This window comes from Haliotis cracherodii, unplaced genomic scaffold, assembly GCF_022045235.1.
Source record: "Haliotis cracherodii isolate W230 unplaced genomic scaffold, xgHalCrac1.p SCAF_13, whole genome shotgun sequence".
Taxonomy (NCBI): domain Eukaryota; kingdom Metazoa; phylum Mollusca; class Gastropoda; order Lepetellida; family Haliotidae; genus Haliotis; species Haliotis cracherodii.
This window is the reverse complement of record NW_027266268.1, coordinates 39750303-39772268: the sequence shown is the minus strand read 5'-3', so window position 1 is coordinate 39772268 and position 21966 is coordinate 39750303. Positions and strand designations below refer to the sequence as shown.

Genomic DNA, 21966 nt, shown 5'->3' with positions numbered 1-21966 from the left:
TCAGTGACCCACTATCCTTTTACAGTGAAACTTTGCTAATCCAGACAGTATCTTTCCCTAGCCCTTGGATCCCTTTCCACTCATATACCCCTTTACGATCATTAGGGTTAGCAGTGCTAGAAGTTCATGGAAAAATCTGAACCCATCTGGAACCTGTATTGCAGTATTGCTCCTTACAGTGTTAGAATTGATGGGAATCATGGGGTCCTTGAGATTAGATCCTAAACAATTTCAATCACCTTGGAGTTGTAACTTTTACCATTATGGTTGCATTAAGAATGGTATGACTTTCGTGCTTAGTTTCCAAGACTGTCCTACCTTCAGCATGTTCAGCATCTTCCTCCTTTTGCAGGTTTCATCGCAAGCCTGGCAAAAGGAGGTAACTGAACATGGCTGGGGAAGACTGTGTGTCGTTAGTCTGTGTACACAACCATTACATGTACATCAGGACTCTGTGTGATGGAGGACTCGGCAGCTGCTTATTTGTGAAAGATTCCAACTAGATTCCTACTTTTGAATGGCCTTTAGACTGGTTGTTCGTTGAATAAGTGGGACTTTCTACTTCTGTTGATGCATGTTTATAGCATTTATGAACGATGGATCCTGGGATATAGTGGAAAAGTTTCTTTGCAAGTGTTTGCAGTAAATATTGGCGGTTAATGATATCCGGCGAAGCAGTGTGGCTGTGTCCCCAAGGTAGTGATGGTCACAACTGGTTCTTGTTTGATAGGACCTTCACTGCATCACCGATGGCGGAAAGTGTCTGGGAAAAACATATTTGTGATTGGCTTCAAAAAGACCCAAGAGAAAATTGATGATTTATGATGTTGGAGATGTAACGAGTACTTCTGGTGGAGCTGCTCTCACACTGGGGAGAAGATTTACTGATGCCACATTAACATTATCCCAAAGTTTAATGTCACAGGAATAGATACCATGAGTTATGTCAAACAAATACGAAATTCGTTTCGGATGTTACTATGTTTCATGAGAATATTGCTGGCGGACTAGTGGTCTAGTTGCCGTGTGAGTTCTGCTTTCATCATGCACAAGGGCCGACGCAAACGAGGCCAGCCAAAGGGAAGAGCCAAGGTGAAGAACAAGACAGAGGCAAGTCCAGAAGAAACCTTTTTGGCTTTTCTGCAGTGTTCGTATGTCCAGGCCACAGTGTCGGATGCTGCCCTGGAGGTAAGTCTGAAGGTCGACCCAGGGGTGAGCGACTCCCACAGACACATCTTCAGTGCGTTCATTCATGGAGAAATCAAGTGCAGTGATGTCTCTGCTAAGATTCTGCCAGTTGAAGTGTATGAGAGTTGTGTTTGTGGAGAACAGATGCAGAAACAAGACACTGTAGTTAGCTTCAACATTGTTGCCACTGATTTGAAGTCTGAATGTAACATCTGTCACGACCATGGAAGCTTGACCAGTAGATCCTGTGCAGACCAGAAGAGCTGTGCCAAGACTGGGGTGGTCACTGATGGAGACTCACAGGTGAAGGGCGATTGTGAACTTCACAAAGACATCTTTCCAGAATTGTCCCATCCTGGAAATGAAGCACCTGAAAATGATTCTCAAATTGAAAGCAACAGTTTATCTAAAAGGCCGAGGAGATCTAGAACTAAAATGACGTATAAAGATTTTGAGAGTATGTCAGATAGTGAAAGCATAATGGATGATGTTGCTAGTGATGGTGGTGGTGACGATGATGACTTTCTCCTGGAGAAGGAACGGGAACAAGCTGCAGGAGCTGTTGGTGACAGAATGGGTGGTCGGGGAGGTGGGAAGAGGAGGAAGAATACTGTGGTGGAAGGGAAAGGAGAGGACGAGGCCATGGGGGTAAATGCATCTGGATATAAATGTAAAACATGTGGCAAAGAAAAGACAACTGTGACAGGAAAGGACAAGAAGTGTCATAGCGGCTGTAAATATGCCAAGTGTGATTTGTGTGACAAACGGTTCAAATCGTTGGAAACGCTGAAAAAACATGAAAAAACTCATTCCACTTCTCTTTCCTTTGTGTGTTCTGACTGTGGCTCTTCCTTTCAGAGTGTGCAAAATCTGACAAGACACATGAAAACTCATAAGGCGTCCAAGGTGTTCAAATGTGGCACGTGTGGTAAATCTGTTTCTGATGCCTCCTCTCTGAGGGTTCACACTCGAATCCATACCGGCGAACGTCCATATCAGTGTGACACGTGTGGGAAGACTTACACAGACTCCTCCGCGCTGCGCAATCACAGGAAGTGCCACAGTAAACAGAAGTTCAAGTGTGACTCTTGTGACAAGACATTCTCCTCCAAGATGTCCTTGAGAAGCCATCAGGGCATCCACACGGGACACCGACCATTCACCTGCACTGTGTGTGGCAAAGGCTGTCTGACCAACTCTCACTTGAAAAGACACGCAAGGCTCCATACAGGGGTACGGTCACATAAATGTGACTCCTGTCCGAAGGCGTTCTTTGATCTGAGAGATTTGAGTGTTCACCGCCGGGTCCACACAGGAGACAAACCGTTCAGTTGTACAATGTGTGACAAGACGTTCACGATGGGGAGCTCCCTGAAGAAGCACATCCTTCTCCACAGTGAGCTGAAGCCGTTCAAGTGTGAAGTGTGTGACAAGGAGTGTGTCACGGAGCTGCAGTACCGTTGTCACATGAAGATACACAGTGATGACAAGAAGTTTATCTGCGAGTTGTGCGGCAAGCGCTTTCTCACAGCAAGCAATCTCCACTCCCATGACATTACCCACAAGGGCTACAAGCAGCACAAGTGTGACCAGTGCGGGAAGAGTTATCGCAGCGCGTGGTACCTGCAGATCCACAGGAAGACTCACACTGGGGAGAACCTAATCCAGTGTCACTCATGCGGGGACTGGTTCATCGATCCTTCCTACTTCAAGCTGCATCAGCGGAAGTACTGTAAGGGGAGACTGGAGTACTGCAGCGTGTGTGGCCGGGGATTCCCCACCAACCGCGACCTCACCAGCCACATGGGCATCCATACCGGGGAGAGGCCGTTTGGCTGTGAAACATGTGGCAAAGGCTTCGCTAAGCCTGAAGCTTTATCCGAACATGTCAAACGGCACACTCTTGAGAACTGCGTCCGATGCAAAGTGTGCAGTAAACCCTTCATTAACACAAATGAATTGCGGAAGCACGAAGTCAGACATGGAAAGGTGAAGCTTCGAGCAACACTCCCTGATAATCTGAAACCAGGCAACAGAGATATTGACATGCCCCAGACGGAGCCAGAGTGGGAGCCTTGTGACGGAGACTTGGAGCCAAGCACTACAGCAGAGCAGCTGTCATCTAGAGATGCAAGGTCCATGGCACACAGCACAACAGGGGATGGGAGACCTTCCAGTTATGCTGAGGCCACTGACTATGATACGGGCCATATATTACATGCCCCCGCAGCTCATGATATGGGCCATATATCACATGAACCCTCAGCTCATGATACGGTCCAAATATCACATGCACCATCAACTCATGATACGCAGCATATATCACATGCACCCTCAGCTCATGACACGCAACATATATCTCATACATCCTCAGCTCATGACACCCAACATATATCACATACATCCTCAGCTCATGATACGCAACATATATCACATACATCCTCAGCTCATGATACGCAACATATATCACATACATCGTCAGCTCATGATACGCAACATATATCACATGCACCATCAGCTCATAATACAGGATATTTATCGCATGCACCCTCAAATCTTCATATGGGACATATATCGCATGCACCTTCAGGTCACACAGGACATATATCACTTGCACCCTCAGGTCATACGGGATATATGTCCCATGCACCCTCAGATCCTGATACGGGTCAGTTTTCTCATATTCAGACCGGCCTTCAGTCAACTGTGGCCACCTTCAGACCAGAGGGGGACTACACCCAACCTTCCTCCATCCTGAAGCCAGGGGGTGGGGCTCCGAGCATGACATCCTCTGTTGGCGGCCCTGATAGTGGCCTGTATTCCAGCAGCCTGTCCAGTATTCACCAGGGGGACATGATGCTTCCCCGGGGTGACCACTCCACCATGATGGTGACCGACCAGGGTCAGATCGTGTATGACGGACAGCATTACAGCATCTGTGACATGCCGGACAATTCCTGATTGCATGTTAAGCGATGATGACATTCGTTGTGATGCCCATAGAACAAGGTGTTGTTTTGCTATTTTGTATGTTTATATCCACAAATGAGTGGTGTTACCATTGTGATTCATACATGAAGGATTCAGTCATTCATAGACACTCACACTAATCATCTCATAGTTTGTAGATTGACTATCATTGTTGGTAGTAGTTTTCTCAGTGAATCTCACGTTCTGGTGCCTCCTTCCCCTGGAACACTGAATGCTTGTAGAGGAGGAATGTCACTAATCATGCAAGCCACAATCTGAAAATTCCACATGTTGAAAATTTATATAGTGTTAATTAGGGCTGTTACGATTCACTCCCGTATTCGGTGAATCGTAACGTATCCATTCATGAATTGAATTCGCTCTTCGTGGCCACTAGAATCGAATATTTATGAATATGCAATCATGTGCATTTACATACCCTGTACCTAAACATATCCATAAGAACATATTATATGCATAGATTTCTTTCAAAGACAACACTCTTATGATATTTAATTTGACAGTAATGTTGTCACTGGTCATTGTAGCTTTTGAGCAGATACTAGTTCCTGGATAAGTGCAGTATATAAATGTATCATAATAAATTGTATATAATAAATTAATAATTAACAAACCATGTCAAATGATTTATTTTGTTATTGTTTCACTGAATATAATAAATAATACATCAGCTGCTGACTTGTTATTGTATTTGTGTATTAATATTCGTATTCTTTACCCTATATTCGTGATATGAATCGTATTCGCCTCATAGTGTATTCGTTGCAGCCCTAGTGTTTATGATTACTTGCTCACTTAAGGAAGAGAATATATGGATGTCAACTTCTTTATTATGGGAAACACAATGTTTCGAAGTATATGCTTAGTCCTTCATCAAGGGAATGTTCTTATACTCAGAAACGTTGTGTTCCTAATAATAAAGAAGTTGACATCCATAAATTCTCTTCCTTATGTGTATCACTTCTAAATGCCTTTTAAAGACTTACTTGCTTACTGTGACAAACTGAAAGACATAGCTGCTTATCATGAACAGTTACGGGTGTCTGTTATTTCATACATCAGTCTTGACCACTGTCCACATGATCATTGATTCATTCCAGGCTCTCAAGTAATAATCAAAACGTACAGTACGCTACAGCAGTTCATTACTTAACAGAACCCTCATATTGCCTGCAAGGACCCTTAAAATTAATTATTGGGGTCCCCCGGACCCAAACTTTTGTAAGTCAAGGTAAACCCTGTTTGTGTGACCACCTCGGGAAAGGATTACAGCCATACGTGTGTACATGGAGTGAAGGGCAGGGTGAAGGTCACTGGCACTTGGGGCCCCACTGTGAGAAACCCCTGACTGAGCTCAGCCTTGGTCTGCTTGTCGTAAGAGGCGACTAACGGGATCGGTTGGTCAGGCATGCTGACTTGGTTGATGCATGTCATCGATCCAAATTGCGATGATCGATGCTCATGTTATTAATCGCTGGATTGTCTGGTCCAGACTTAAATATTTACAGACCACCATCGTAGGCAGTGTGTTGTAGCCTGGTTCCATTATAATTAGTAGTATTAAATACTCTGGACACAATTACACCATGACTTCCATGTGGTGGGATTTAGTTTGATTTCAAAACACGAAGACACCGGACCAAGCATCAGTGTGCCCGTTCTGAGAAATGTCAACTATCACATACCAGTGACTCCTTCACAGCTGATAGGGATATCTTAATGTAGGGACTTACAAAAGTTATTCTCATTATATGTCGGGGACACGGGTGGCCCAGTCGTCTAAGGTGCCGCGATTCGCTGTGCAGAGTTGCGCCCCTTGGCACGCCAGAAACCTATGATTGTGGGTTTGAATCCCGGTTCGCCCCGATTATGTTTCTAGGTTTGTCAGCACCATACCTGTGCTCGTGGGTTTCACCGAAGTGGTAAACGTCTCAGACCTGCATCACTTGGGGCTTTCCTCCCACATTAAGCTGACATGCCGTGATATGACTGGAATACTGTTAAAAGCGGCGTTAAACCCAACTCACTCACTCACTCACTCACTCACTCACTCACTCACTCACTCATTATATGTCAACTAGTCTACGTTAGCACCACAGTGTACAGTAGTTCTACCCAAATCGGGGGCACAGGTGGCCCAGTTGTCCAAGTGCCACAATTCGCTGTGCAGAGTTGCGTCCCTTGGGCACACTAGAAATCTATGTTTATGGGTTCGAATCCCGGTTCACCCCGATTATGTTTCTAGGTTTGTCAGCACCATACTCATGCTCGTGGGTTTCAGCGAAGTGGTAAACGTCTGAGACCTGCATTACTTGGGGCTTTCCTCCCACATTAAGCCAACATTCCGAGATGTAAATGGAATACTGTTAAAAGCGGCATTAACCCCAACTCACTCACTCACTCACTCACACTCACTCACTCACTCACTCACTCACTCACTCACTCACTCACTCACTCACTCACTCTACCCACATTTGTTTTCATGTACCATGTATTATCCATATGGTTCAAGGTCAGAGATTTAATATAACCCATATAAAGCACATGGGTGATAAATTATGATAATGCATTGCTTCATTTATGTTAATAATATGCAAGCACCAGTTGACACAATAAAGTCAAATTGCATAATATTTGGTTTGTGATGATGTGAAGATGAAATCTAAGATGTGTAAGAAAAAAAAGAAAGTGTACGTTATTTTTGAATGGACCAACTGAACAAATCGAAGAAGAATACATCAAGTTGGCATAAACTTTGTTGGTTTGTTGACACCATATCCATGCTTTTAGGGTTTACCAACGTTGTACACATCTTAAACCTCAATTACTCCAGTCTCCAAATTGAGATGATCAATAACTGAAGGACTGTTCAGATCGATAACTGAAGGACTGTTCAGATCGAATCATGATAAACTGTTCAGATCAATACCTCAGACACTGTTCAGATCTACACATGAGACACTGTTCAGATCAATATCTGATAAACTGTTCAGATTGATAACTGAGACACTGTTCAGATCAATAACTGAGACACTGTTCAGATCGAATCATGATAAACTGTTCAGATCAATACCTCAGACACTGTTCAGATCAATACCTGTGACACTGTTCAGATCAATAACTGTGACACTGTTCAGATCGATAACTGAGACACTGTTCAGATCGATAACTGAGACACTGTTCAGATCAATACCTGAGACACAGTTCAGATCAATACCTGAGACACTGTTCAGATCAATACCTGAGACACTGTTCAGATCAATAACTTAAGTACTGTTCAGAGTAGTTTCATCTAAAAAAATTAGATATTGCTGTGATCTAAACAAAATTACTAACAGTCAGACGGCCAGTCTTAACCTGTTAATATAACGGTTTGACTTAGTCTACCTTTTGTTTTTTGTTCATGGATTCAAATTACAATATTTTCTCCTGTTGAAAAGTTTCATGTTCTCAGAACGTTATCATGGTTATATGTTGTTCTTTTAATGGATCATCTTGTGAGGTTATATCTCCCTTTCCCCCTCTCCCCAAAATGCCTTTAGAAATGATACTGTAATAAGATACATAAAGAATTGTTTTAAAGTTCAAAATATACATATTTTCAGTCACAGAATTTGTTTGTCATATTTTCGTTTGAAGACTTACTGGGGATGGTCGTATGCATGATTGGCGGTCGGGTAGTCTTGTGGTTAAAGTGTTCGCTTGTCACGTTGAAGACCCGGGTTCGATTCCCGACATGGGTACAATGGGTGAAGCGCATTTCTAGTGTCCCCCGCCGTGATATTGCTGGAATATTGCTAAAAGCGGCATAAAACCGTACTCACTCACTCACTCTTACCCATAACTCCAGTAATCCTGTCCAGACCCACGCCTTGTCAACATGTAGTAAGGACCAACCATTAAAGCTTAACATGTGTTAGAGCCGTGCAAACTTTCAAGGCCATTTCCTGTTCTTTCAGTGCTTATGGTATGGATATGACCACGTTATGGATACCAGCACTGAGAGGAGATTGGTCAGTGATATGGAGGTGGTTCTGTGAAAATCAAAGTGAGTGACTGTCATGTGTTTCGTGAGTAACTAGCTGGTCCAAAGGATCCTGGTCCCAGGGATGTGATTCTGGCACCTTCGTTCCTCACCTCTGGAAATAACAGGAAGACTTTGACATTTGAATTGATGATGACACGATCAAAGAAAGAAATGTCACAAGTGAAGGGAGGTGTCGGACTGGTTGAGAATGACATTAACAAATCACATCTTCAGTGCTCCGTTTCCAGCATTAGTTTTGTGCTTGGAGCTCTAGAAATGAGATTGAAGTTTGAATATGAAGGTGGTGAGAATCCACATTATGAAGATTTTGTCCAGGGCACAGTGTCCGGTGTGTCAGAGGGTAGGTCTGTGGTGGCTGATGACTGCCCAGATTGTGGTGAGAAGGGTCGACAGACTGTCCTTCATGTCACAGTGACAGCCGTCAACAGGTGCTCCTGTATTGTCTCTGGTGACAAGTCTGTCACTGACACTGGAGACAGTCGGGCTGATGAGCAAAGATCCTGTGATACAGTGTCTGGTGATGAGAATGTTGACTCTAGAGACGCTAGTCAGGATGACGGCGGTACGTGGGGTATGAAGGGACTGCCAGTGATACATGTGCTGAATGAGACCGCTGATGGAGACGGGACGTTTTCGCCCACTGAATCAGGCTGTAGGAAGCAATGTTCAGGTGCAGGCAATAGGAATAGAACTTCTGATTCAGTTGACACCCTGGACATGAAAAAAGGAGATGTACAGAGCAGTGGCAGTGATCGTCTCAGGCGGGGTGGGCGAAAGAGACCAGCAAGAAAGACTGACGACACCAACCTGACAGCATTATGCTCATTGATGGACCAAGCAGTGAGCAGATCAAAATGCCTCAGAACTTTGCCGCCAAATCGAAGAACAAAAAGGAGAGAGAATCCAGAAAGTGTGAACTTACATAATAAATCAGACGACATCCCTTGTTCTATGTGTGATAATGTATTTAAGGCGAAACTGGAGTTGACAAAACATATGAAATCTGTACATGTTGAGAAATGTTACAATGGTGACAGCGGTGAGCAATCCTGCGATGACTCCCAAGCTAGGAGACTTCAGAGGAGCGTCCATGATGGAGGGCAGCCCTGCCAGCGTGATATGTGGGAGAAGACCAACATGGCCACGACTCGCCGCACAAAGCACACGGCTGACAAAAGCTTCAAGTGTGATCAGTGTGGGAAGTGCTTCCATTTGAGGACTCAGTTGCAGGCTCATCTAAGTGTCCACACAGGAGATCGACCTTTCACGTGTGGTTTGTGTGGCAAGCCATTTGTGTCGAGGCTACACCTCCACAAGCACATGAAGCTCCATCTGGGAGGGAAACGGCACACATGTGACCTGTGTCCTAAAGCTTTCCTATCGGCCAAAGATCTGGAGTACCACCGTACCAAGCATACAGGAGATAAGAAGTTCAAGTGTGATACATGTGGAAGGACATTCACGGTCAAAGCATCTCTCAAGAAGCATCTCCTGCTGCACAGAGATGTGAAACCATTCAAGTGTGGATGCTGCCAGAAGGACTTCGCTTCCATCGGGCAGCTTCAGAAACACTCAAAGATCCACAACACTTTGAACCCTCTTGTGTGTGAAATCTGTGGCAAGACCTTCCCCACCAACAACTACCTCCAGTCACACAGGAAGACACACATTGGGTATGAGAAGTATCGGTGCGAGGTGTGCGGGAAGTCCTACCGAGAAGCTGCCTATCTGAAGATCCACATGAAGTCGCACACCGGGGAGGGGCTTTTGAAGTGTGATCTGTGCTGGGAGAACTTTGCTGACCCTTCGTACCTGAAAGTCCACAAGAGGAGGTTCTGCCGGAGCAAGACTGTTCAGTGTGAGGAATGTGGTAGAGAGTTTGTCAACCAGAGGGATCTGAGGCTGCATCGTGGAGTACATTCTGGAGAACGCCCTCACGAGTGCCGTGTGTGTGGCAAGGGCTTTTTGAAGGCTGATGCTTTGTCTGAACATGTTCGTCGTCATGACGACAGCTTGAAAACACATAAATGTGATATTTGCTCCAAGGGTTATGTATGTGCGAGTGACTTGCGGAAACATAAGAAAACGCACAATAAGGTCAAACACAGGATTCAGTTACCAGATAAATTCAAATATGACCTTGAAAAGAGTGATATGAAAGTGTCACCAGTGGAAGCACAAGGAGTGACAGCAGAAATATCCAAACAACCAAATCTTTCGCTGGAAGTATCAGACATTCAAATTATTTCACTACCAGCCGAGGTTGAGGCAGAGGATCCTGAAACCCAGATCAGGGAGGAATATGGCCATCGTGACATGGACGAAGGAAAACCCAGCAAGGACACTTTGGCCAGCGTGAAGGCCAGTGAGAAGGATCTAGTCAAGAGGGAGTCCGGGGGAAATAATCGACTTCAACAGTCCAGCAGCCAGGGTGTATCAGGTGCTGATGAACTTGTCAAGGCAGAAGAAGATATTGTCAGTGCACAGGCCAGTGATAATCTGGTCAAAACCAAGGCCAGCAAAGATCAGGTCACTGCACAGGGAGGCAAAGATCAGGTCAGTGTACGAGTCAGTGAAGGTCAGGTCACTGCACAGGGAGGCAAAGATCTGGTCAATGTACGAGCCAATGGGTGTCAGGTCAATGCACAGACCAGAGAAGATCACCTGAATGAAGAGGACGAGAGTGACACCAGTGCTACTGAGCGGTCGAAAGAGGAGTCTGAAGACATGTTGCTGGACACTGCCAGTATCTCGTCCCCCATCCACCTGGACTCCCTGGACCCCAACTCCAGCTTGGAGAATGCCCTGAACGCCCTGATGAGCGACACGGACCAGCTGCTCACTAACGTCTACTACAAGCTGAATCTCCCCGGGCGGTCTCCCACCTAGCTGAGGCATAATTGTGTAGGTCTGTTACTTAATTAGTAACACTTATCATATTTCCCTTTGTACAGAGTGTGCTTTAAAAAGACCAACAGTACAGCTGTGTAGAGTTACTATCAGCTCAGCGTAACTCCCATCCCCTGTAGGAAGGGTTAGAATTGGTCCTCCAACAGTACAGCTGTGTAGGGTTACTATCAGCTCAGTGACCCTCCCATCCCCTGTAGGAAGGGTTAGAATAGGTCTCCAACAGTACAGCTGTGTAGGGTTACTATCAGCTCAGTGACCCTCCCATCCCCTGTGGGTAGGCTTAGAATAGGTCTCCGACGACCCAGCATCAATTCCCGACATGGGTACAATATGTGAAGCCCAGTTCTGGTGTCCCCCACTGTGATATTGCTGGAATATTGCTAAAAGTGGCGTAAAACCATACTCACTCACTCACTCACTAAGTTGGAGGTGCTCCTTCACTTCAGCAAATGTTAACATACCATTCATTGTCAATACCATTATGGTACATACTTTCACACAAAGCCGTATCTCTGTTAGTCTTCCATACATATTTGATTGATATGAACCAGTATTGTCAAACCAAACTGGTTAGGAAATTGTCTCCTTAATCTTCTGTAATATGACATAAGTCTTTCCATGGTGAACACTTGCCACCAAATGATGCTGACGATGTAGCTTTTGGACTTACTGACCTTAACATACAACTCCTGACCTGCGAACGCCTAGTAATGTTACTTTTCCTCACGTGTGCCATAATACACACGTGTAATTTTGTATACGTGAGGAAAAGTTGTGCATGCAAACAGAGTGAAAGAGGCAGCCAACTGGATCGGATGGTCAAGCTCGGTTACTTGGTTGATAGTGTGTCATTGTACAGGAAGGACCTTGGTTGGTGCTCATGATATCGACCACTGGATTGTCTGGTTCAGACTCCATTATTTACAGGCTGTCATCACATCTGTGGAAACTAGCTGACAGTAGGGGTGATTGTTAGCTCTGTAGGCTTTGTAGCTCAAATCTATCTGTAGGTATGACAAAATGTCACTGGAATCTCTTATTAGGAGATTGTTACCCTGTCTGGCGCTCGGCATTAAGGGGCTAAAACAAGGACTGGTCGGCTCGGCACTATAAATCGGCATCAGTCTGGACTAGTACAAGCAGCCACACAAACACACACACTTACATGCACGTCGCTATATAAGTGCTATAATCTTGGATGCAACGTTAAACCCCATTTCACCTCACCTCTTATTAGGAGAATGAAACTGTATTACTTTTTAGTGTCACATCTCAATATATACTACTCAACTTGTGATAGGGATATTCAGATGTATTATTTTATCTAAGTATACACTTGGCAAATTATGAAAGTAAATTTTGTGTATCATGAAAAGATAAGAAAAATCCCTATCAAAAGTGGTGTACTATGCTCAAGGAGTGAAAGATTTACTCCCCACTCTCATCTGTCATGTGGGGCGGTTGGGTAGCCTAGTGGTTAAAGCGTTCGCTCATCACGCCGAAGACCCAGGTTCGATTCCCAACATGGGTACAATGTGTGAAGCCCATTTCTGGTGACCCCAGCCGTGATATTGCTCGATTATTGCTAAAAGCGGCGTAAAACCATACTCATTCACTCACTCACTCACTCACTCACTCTCACTCATCTGTCATGTCAAATTGCAAAGGAAGAAATTAGCACATGCAGCATTTATTCAGTCATTGGGTCTCACATCTCACAAATTTGTCTTTTCAACAACCACTGCATTAATACGTTACCTCCCATGTGTCTTTACTGCACATTGTTTTTGACCCATGCATGACATCTTGAGTTGGAGTCCTACTAATGGTTCCTGGTTTGTCAGTGGGTTTTACAGTACCGCGTCCCTCCCACATTAGTTGACATGCTGTGATATGTCTGAAATACTGTTGGTTTAATCCTCACTCACTCACTTTCTCACTCACTCACTCACTCCAACCATGGCATCAGTATTACTGACTGGCCTTGAGCAACTTTCACTCGCCCGCCCATTCGCCCGCCCGCCCGCCCGCTCACTCACTCACCCAACCCCTACTCAGCTACTCATAGCCACCCACAACTCACTCACTCACTCACTCACTCACTCACTGCAGTCTTGCTGATTGGTCTTGAGCAACATGTACTCCTTCATTTACTAACTTGTATTTTCATTTTCTTGCAGTTTGGTAAATCAACCACTGAAGTCCATCCAGGACGAGGGCGGAGAAACCACTTACTGTCAGGATGAAGCTGTCTCCATGAAGCTGTAGAAACTGTAGTGATGTGTTACTGAAGCTGTCATTATCAAACTGTGGAGTTGTCTTTTTGAATCTATGATTGTGAAGGCTCCAGCTGTCCTTGTGAAGCTGTAAGACTCAATCTGTCGATGTGATGCGTAAGACTCGACTTGTCCGTGTGAAGGTGTAAGGCTCAAGTTGTCCTTGTGAAGGCATGAGGCTCATGCTGTCCTTTTGAAGGCATGAGGCTCAAGCTGTCCTTGTGAAGGCATAAGAGTCCAGCTGTCCTTGTGAAGGCTTAAGACTCCAGCTGTACTTGTGAAGGCGTAAGACTCAAGTTGTCCTTGTGAACGAGCAAGGCTCAAGCTGTCCTTGTGAAGGCATAAGGCTCAAGCTGTCTGTGTGAAGGCGTAAGACCCAAGTTGTCCATGCAAAGTTGTCCTAGTGAAGGCGTAAGACTCCAGCTGTCCTTGTGAAGGCGTAAGACTCAAGTTGTCCTTGTGAACGAGCAAGACTCCAGCTGTCCTTGTGAAGGCGTAAGACTCAAGTTGTCCTTGTGAACGAGCAAGACTCCAGCTGTCCTTGTGAAGGCGTAAGACTCCAGCTGTCCTTGTGAAGGCGTAAGACTCAAGTTGTCCTTGTGAACGAGCAAGGCTCAAGCTGTCCTTGTGAAGACGTAAGACTCAAGTTGTCCTTGTGAACGAGCAAGGCTCAAGCTGTCCTTGTGAAGGCATAAGACTCAAGTTGTCCTTGTGAACGAGCATGGCTCAAGCTGTCCTTGTGAAGGCGTAAGACTCAAGTTGTCCTTGTGAACGAGCAAGGCTCAAGCTGTCCTTGTGAAGGCGTAAGACTCAAGCTGTCCTTGTGAAGGCGTAAGACTCAAGCTGTCTGTGTGAATGCGAAAGACCCAAGTTGTCCATGCGAAGCTGTCCTTGTAAAGCCAATTGGCTGAAGTGGTAATGATGATTGTCCTCATAAAGCTGTATGGGAGAAGATGAATCGGCCGAGGAAGATGAGGGAACCAGTGAAGCTGGACCCACCCAGCCGAGATGGCGTCAAGTCCAAGCAGGACCTGATCACAACTATCCTCCAATGCTCGTTCACGCACGCTGCTGTACAAGACGGGGCTCTCGACCTGACTCTGAAACTGGTGATGGGAGAGGAGGGGGCTGATAGGCAAATGTTCAGTGAGTTTGTCCGCGGGGTGGTGACCTGTACTCAGGTCGTAGCGGAGTCCGTCTCCCCCGGCGAAGCGGACGGGTGTGACAAGTGTGGTGATAAGCTGGAGAAGATGCAGACATGGATCCGTATCAATCTGAAATCGGTGGATGAGAAATGCGCCTGTGGTCCTGGAGTAGATGTTGTAGGCATGCCAGCTCATTTCAAAAGTGAATCTGATAGTGCAGTTCTAGAAAACACTGTAAGGTCAAGAAGAAACAGTGTGGACCCTGCAGAGTCAGTGACAAGGGACGACGATGATAATGATGATGATGATGATGATAATGATGATGATGATCTTGACATACATTTGGTTGAAGAAAGGGACAGAGCAGCTAATGATGATCAACAATTAAAAGTTAAACCAGTTGATTCATCAATGGAGGATATGGAGAACAATGAGGTGTTTACGACTTATTCAGGGAGACCCCGACGATCTTGTCGACCACGAGAGCGGTATGTCTTAGCCTTAAAAGCATTGAAAGAGCCAGAACATTGTCCTATTAAAGCTTTAGAGGATGTGGAGGGAGAAACATCTGTCCCAGAACAGACACTTGAATGTCATGATCCACCCTGGGAAGAGACAGACGTTGTTTCGGAGGCAAACAAGCCACAAGCATTCAAGAAATCAAAAACTAAAAGAATTATGGTTAAAAAACCTGTGACCAGAAGTCGTCTCCAAAACATAAGGAAAGCAAAGCATAAAGCTGAGTCAGCCGAGGACGAGCCCCAGGTGGCGGCTCGCAAGGTTTGTGAAACGTGTGGCAGTGGGAAGAGATGTGCCTGTGCAAAGCAGTATAGATGTCCCATCTGTGACAAAGTGTTTAAACACGCGTCCAACCTGCGGCAGCATAAGGCCTCGCACACGGACGCCAGGCCCTTCGTTTGTGATGTGTGTGGTCTTGGGTTTAAGACACGAACAAATTGGAAGACCCACAAATATCGCCATGCAAAGGCATTCAAGTGTGATATCTGTGACAGAGCCTTTAGTCTGGCGCCTGCTCTCAAATACCACATCCGTACCCACACGGGGGAACGTCCATTTCAGTGTGATACTTGCGGCATGACCTTCACCTCAACGGGTGGACTCCGTGCCCACAAGAAGAGACATCTGTCGAAAGAGAAGTCATTTATGTGCAGCTTGTGTGACAAAGCCTTTATGACCAAGACAAATTTGGAGACGCACATTCGAATCCATAAGGGAATACGTCCCTTTGCCTGTCCGTACTGTCATCTTCACTTCGCTTCCCGCCCCCATCTCAACAAACACAAGCGACAACATACAAAGGAGAAAGAATTCAAGTGTAGTTTCTGTTCCAAGGCGTTTTTCACACAGAAACTTCTCGATGTACATCGGAGCAAGCATACAGGTGAGAAGAGATTCTCGTGCGAAGTGTGTGGCAACAAGTTCATCACATCATCTACCCTTAAGGACCACCTGCTTCTGCACAGTTCGGTGAAACCGTTTCAGTGTCATGTGTGTCAGAAGGAGTTCGCTGCCAAGAAGACACTGAAGAAGCACATGCAGATACACAACACAGAGAACCCTTTGGTGTGTGAATTCTGTGGCAAGAAGTGTCCAGCTCCCAAATACCTCAAGAGCCACATGAAGATGCACACAGGGTACGAGAGACACCAGTGTGACATCTGTGGCAAGAGTTACCGAGATCCCCGCTACCTGAAGATCCACATGAAAAGCCACACAGGCGAAGGGCTGATTCAGTGCAGGACCTGCGGAGAACATTTTGCAGATCCTGCGTACCTCAAGCTCCACCAGAAGAAACACTGCAAGGCCAGGAAGGAGAACTGCTACGTCTGTGGACAAGGATTTGCTAATAACAATGACCTTGTCCTGCACATGGGGCTTCACACAGGGGAACGACCGTTTGGATGTGAAACATGTGGGAAGGCTTATACCTCTTCGGAAGCCTTAGCAGAACATGCCAAACGCCATGACTTGAAAATGAAAACGCATCAATGTAGCATCTGTTACAAACGTTTCTACACGGCCCACGACCTGCAGAGACACACGAGGCGCACTCAGTGTTCGAAGGGGTCGCGGTTTGACGCGACAGGTAACAATGCTTTAAAGCCAGTGGCTGTCAGCTCTGGAGGAACAGGAACAACCTTGGAGACTGAGCTGGGACCTGGTCGATCCTCCAACACCCAAGTCGAGGAACATCTCGCACACTCAAGTGAACACAGAGTGACACACCCAGGTCAGTGTGAGGAACACACTCTCAGTCATCCTCAATCGGCCAACAAACACATGTTGACTCATCAGTTTTCACAGTTGGCCAAGGAGCCTACAGCAATCCTTCCAATAAACCGATCTTCTGAGGAACATGTGGCAGCCCCTCCTTTGAGTCATCTGTCCACACAGAGCCCTCTGACTCAACCCTTGTGTCATCTGTCCGGGGTCATTCAGCCTCCAGCCCCGGGTGCTGACTCCACTGACTCCACACAGAGCCCTCTGACTCAACCCTTGCGTCATCTGTCTGGGGGCATTCAGCCTCCAGCCCCGGGTGCTGACTCCACTGACTCCACACAGATAGGGAGAACGGTGGAGATGCCTCTGTCCAGCACATCAGGAGGGGGTCTCATGACCATTGACAGCTCGATGATCGACTCGCGGGTTCAGGTGGCTAGTGGTGGACCAAGCATGGAGTCGTCCGTCAGTCTGGCAGCTCTCCCTGTGTCTGGTGGGACCTCCTACATCATGTACGACATGCTGCAGGCGGGGAAGGATGCCCACCCAGAATGAGCTGCTGCTGTCTGGAAAGTAAGTTTTGTCTTTTTATTATTTAACGCCGCTCTCAGCAGTATTCCAACTGTGTGATGGTGGTCTCTAAGTAGTTGAGTCTGGACCAAACAATCCAGTGAGATATGAAGACATGCATCAACCTAGTCTGACCACCTTATCCTGCTATGACACGCATAGGTTGCTGAAGATCTATTCTCACCTGGAATTAGTGGCATTTTATTTGACTTGTGGTATTCAAATTAAATTTTTCTTTCTTCAGGGAATTGTTTGGTATTAAATAAAGGTACGAGTATCTGTACTTAAAAATTGCATTGAACATGGATAAAAAGAATGTGAAATCCATGAGACAATCTTGTCTTTGATACTTTTGGTATTTTGGCATTACAGAAAAATTACTTTTTAACTTATCCTGCATTACTCCGTATTGCATTTACTGCTGTCTTTTGACAGAGAGACGAACTGTGTGAGATCCAGCTGCTGAAGTAAGTTGTTCCCACCGGTACAGGAAGCAGCAGCACCCTCTCAAAGTCGTCACGTGACCCGGAAGTCATGACGTCACATCAAAACACATAACTGCTTTGTCACCTACAAGGACAGACGTACTTTGTATCCCTGTGGAAACTAAAGCTTATTTTTTCTTTATTTTGCATGTTTCTACATTCATTGTATGCTGCTACATTGTTACCTGTTTATGGGCTGTTACCTTTAGGGTGTTCCCACTGTAATTTGTAACGTTTATCACTCATTTGTGGCTCTAGTCACAGTAATTTAAGGGCGCAATGTTGTTCCCGCCATTTTGTTACTTTCCCGCCATTTTTTGCCGTGATTGTACGACGCCCTGTACTTTCACAACGCAGTGCCGATGTTGCAGTTCTTCATCGCTGTGCCCCTTCAACTTGAAACGAGTATCAAGGACACACCTCACTCAACGTGCTCGTCGACCCCTGATATGGCTTACAACTCGGAGACTGCAGTCTTTCTACACCACTCTTGCCGTCACCTTCATAGCCAACATCGTCCCTTCCGGTGACGCCCGTAACGGGACCGGTCTTCCGTCTCCTCCGCCATCTACGTAGACAGCAGCGACGCCATCGGCTCTCCCGACGCCAACGGCGCCCAAGTCTCTCAGCCCAGCTTCTCAGTGCCTCCAGCTCATGGTGCCCCCAGCGCTCAGATAAACATGCTTCAACAAGCTGAGTATCTCTACCCATCTTCTACTTCGACATAATTGGCGCCATCGGCGATTGCCTCTCCGGCGCCACTGACATCTGCTCCTATTCCTGACATCTCATAGACTGTCACACGGAGAAGCAAGGTGAAACCATCAAGGACAGGACAGTGTCTGTATCAGAGCTGGCAGATCTTCACTGTTTAGGCTCATTAAGCCTGTTTGACCCCTTCGTCATAGGCTACCGGGTACCCACGGTGTATCATATTGCTCTGCACCGGCCCCGCCATTCGACGACGACGACATCCACTGTCTTCTTTGTCGACATTGCTGGCACCAACGCTCCTCTACCCTGCCTTAGCACCAGCCTTCCTCAAAGAGACTCTTCCTCAGCGCTCCCTGGGTTTTACATGGTGCTCCCGTTTTTTTCACAAAACTTGGGTACACCATTTGTATGTCTACTACAGTTCATTGAGGATTGTCTGTGTGTGGAGATTGCACCTCATTTCCGGCTCCAATGCTGCTTTCTCAGCTACTGCGCAGAGTGATTTACATGTCACATGTCAAGTACTTGTGGAGCTGGTTTATTTTGTCTACATGGGGTTTGGTTCGCAGGCGAGAACACCTCTCCACGTATCGTCCCGACGGTACACAATCGGAGACCCCCGTTGCAGACTTTTCAACTTTGAAGTCTTGTAGACGACCTCATTTACCATGACTTCCCGCTCTTCCACTGCCACTTCCACCTTGTCAGTGGCTAGTGTTCTGGGATTGCCCACGTTGTGACCGACTGTGATCCGGAGATCAACACCATTGGCACAGCAACAGCCTCGAGATCAAAGCGCTTATTCAGGACGTCACTTGCTGGCATAGAATTCCCCGCGCCTCTGGCGCTCCAGGCCCCTCCAGCTTCCTGGTCACGTCCTATTGATCATGTCCTTGGACAACATCACCATGGTGTGGTGTGTGAGGAACCGGAGTACTCTCCACTTAACATCCCTGCTTAGCCAGACCTTCCGTTTCCTCGACTTGGTGGTCAGCCGGAAAACTTTTTCAGTGTGGCTCCGGGCGGTCATCCTCCAAGCTTATAAAGCCACCGAATTGGACCCTCACCCAAGGCTATCAACCCACACGAGATCAGGGCGATCGCATTTACCATGGCTCTTCACAGTACAACTGTTCCATCCAGTCGCTCATGGAAGGCTGTTCTTGGAGATCTGACTCCGCCTTCGCCAGCGCCTACCTCCGTGATGTAGCCTTGGAAAATGTCGTCGGCGTTCACAGTTTTTGTCCCTGGTTGTAGCCCAACAGGACACCAATCACCGACACCACAGATTCTCCGATACTCTGAGCGGGGCCCGTCGACCTCTCTGGTGTTTATAACAAGAGGGCTCAGGTCAGTTCTAGTTTTTGGTTCTATTTCTGTCACCTATTTGGGTTTAACTTGCAACGTCTCTCACTTCCTGATGACAGGATTGGTAGTAAATGTTGACGCTGACGCCAACGCCGCTGATTCTCCGATACCCCGAGCGGGGCCCGTCAACCTCTCTGGTGTTCCTCACCACCAGACTAGAGGGCTCCTCTGGGTTCCGCATTCGCTCTTGGGAATGGTTGTAGGTATTGACACCAATGCCGCTGATTCTATGATACCCCGAGCAGGGCCCGTAGAACTCTCTGGTGTTTATCACCACAGATTAGAGGGCTCAACTACGTTCCGCTTTCGCTCTTAGGTAAGTTCTAGTTTTTTGCTATCCGCCTCATTCTATCACCTATTCGGGTTTATAATGGATCACATCACAATTTGGTTGGTTGGTTTGTTGTTTTACGCCGCATTCAGCAATATTCCCGCTATATGACCGCGGTCTGTAAAATAATTGAGTCTGGACCAGACAATCCAATGATTGACATCGTGAGCATTGATCCACGCAATTGGGATCGATGACATGTATCAACCAAGTCAGCTAGCCTGACCACCCGATCCCGTTAGTCGCCTTTTACAGCAACTATGGGTTGCTGAAGACCTATCTATCCCGGAATCTTCACAGGTCGGATCACATCTGAAGGTATGCCCACCGGCCATGCCGTCTGATAAAGATGCAATACGGAGTAATGCAGGATAAGTTACACTACTTATCCTGCATTACAAAGTCTAAGTGCCCTCCCTTCACTACGCTGCCTCCCCACGAAGTTTCAGATGTTATGTTTAAAGCAGTTATGTGTTTTGAAGTGACATCATGACTTCGGGTCACGTGCCGACTCTGAGAGGGCGCTGCTGCTTCCTGTACTGGTGGGAACAACTTTCTTCAGCAGCTGGATCTCACACAGTTCGTCTCTGTCAAAAGACAGCAGTAAATGCAATACGGAGTAATGCAGGATAAGTATACAAATGTAAAAAATATTTAGATTTTACTAAATTTTTCAGTCATGAATAAATACTGTCTTGTCTGATTTTCAGCAGAACACAGAATTGTGTGAGACACTCACTAACGTAGTACAAGTGCAGCAGGTTCCAGAAGATGGGGATCTGTTGATGAAGCTGATGGGTCAGGGTTTGGTTTGGTTTGTTGTTTAACGCCGCACTCAGCAATATTCCAGCTATATGACGGCGGTCTGTAAATAATCGAGTCTGGACCAGACAATCCAGTGATTGATATCATGAGATCGATCCACGCAATTGGGATCGATGACATGTATCAACCAAGTCAGCGAGCCTGACCACCCGATTCCGTTAGTCGCCTTTTACAACAAGCATAGTCACCTTTTACGACAAGCATGGGTTGCTGAATACCTATTCTACCCGGAATCTTCACGGGTTGATGGGTCAGGGATTGGTCAGGGATTTGTCATCACAGGATGGAGAAGTAATACAACGTGTTATCAAGGATGGCAGACAGTCTGCTGTTGAGGTCCTGCCTTGCAAAAGATGAAATATGATTTGAGATCCACATGAACTTTGTAAATAAAGGCGACAAACAACATTTCCATAATCATAAAAAATTACTACTAAAAGCAGGGTCCTTTGTACGATTCTGACAATGTCATAAGCACGTGTTTATGAATCACTACCAAATAGTATGGCACCAGGAGTTCACGAAAAGATAGATTGTACTTTGGTCAGACTTCCACCAGCAGTGGGAGCTACCTGTGGACTTGGTCAGACTTCCACAAGCTGTGGTTGTAACTCGTCTTCTTCAAAGGCAGCTGACTCTTGTTTTTCCAATACTTCAGGATCCCATGAGATTCATGTGAGTCAAAGAATTGCCACAAATGAAAACATGCGGTTCCAGAATGGCATGCAAGGTTCTCATCCCCTCTGTTTGAAACATACTTGTGCATAAGTCCATCAATCACCGGATTATCTGGTGCATATTGCAGGAATTCTGCTGATTGTGGCAATAAACAAAAAGACAAGTATGGCTTGGTTTCACCAGTGATAAATATCCA

The 21966-nt window shown here is 46.1% G+C and overlaps 2 protein-coding genes across 2 annotated transcripts; both read left to right on the top strand.

Moving 5' to 3' along the window:
* Positions 1-481: 481 nt before the first annotated feature.
* LOC139458707 (uncharacterized) lies at positions 482-21436 on the top strand. The gene is made up of 6 exons (XM_071240119.1): positions 482-4145; positions 8287-9500; positions 11182-11236; positions 13318-13401; positions 14327-17372; positions 20978-21436. Exons 1-5 carry the CDS (start codon positions 1045-1047, stop codon positions 17352-17354), a joined length of 7482 nt encoding a protein of 2493 aa, XP_071096220.1. The 5' UTR covers positions 482-1044; the 3' UTR covers positions 17355-17372; positions 20978-21436.
* Positions 9482-13476, top strand: LOC139459922 (uncharacterized). Its single transcript, XM_071241654.1, has 2 exons — positions 9482-11131; positions 13318-13476. Exon 1 carries the CDS (start codon positions 9548-9550, stop codon positions 11114-11116), a length of 1569 nt encoding a protein of 522 aa, XP_071097755.1. The 5' UTR covers positions 9482-9547; the 3' UTR covers positions 11117-11131; positions 13318-13476.
* Positions 21437-21966: the final 530 nt, after the last annotated feature.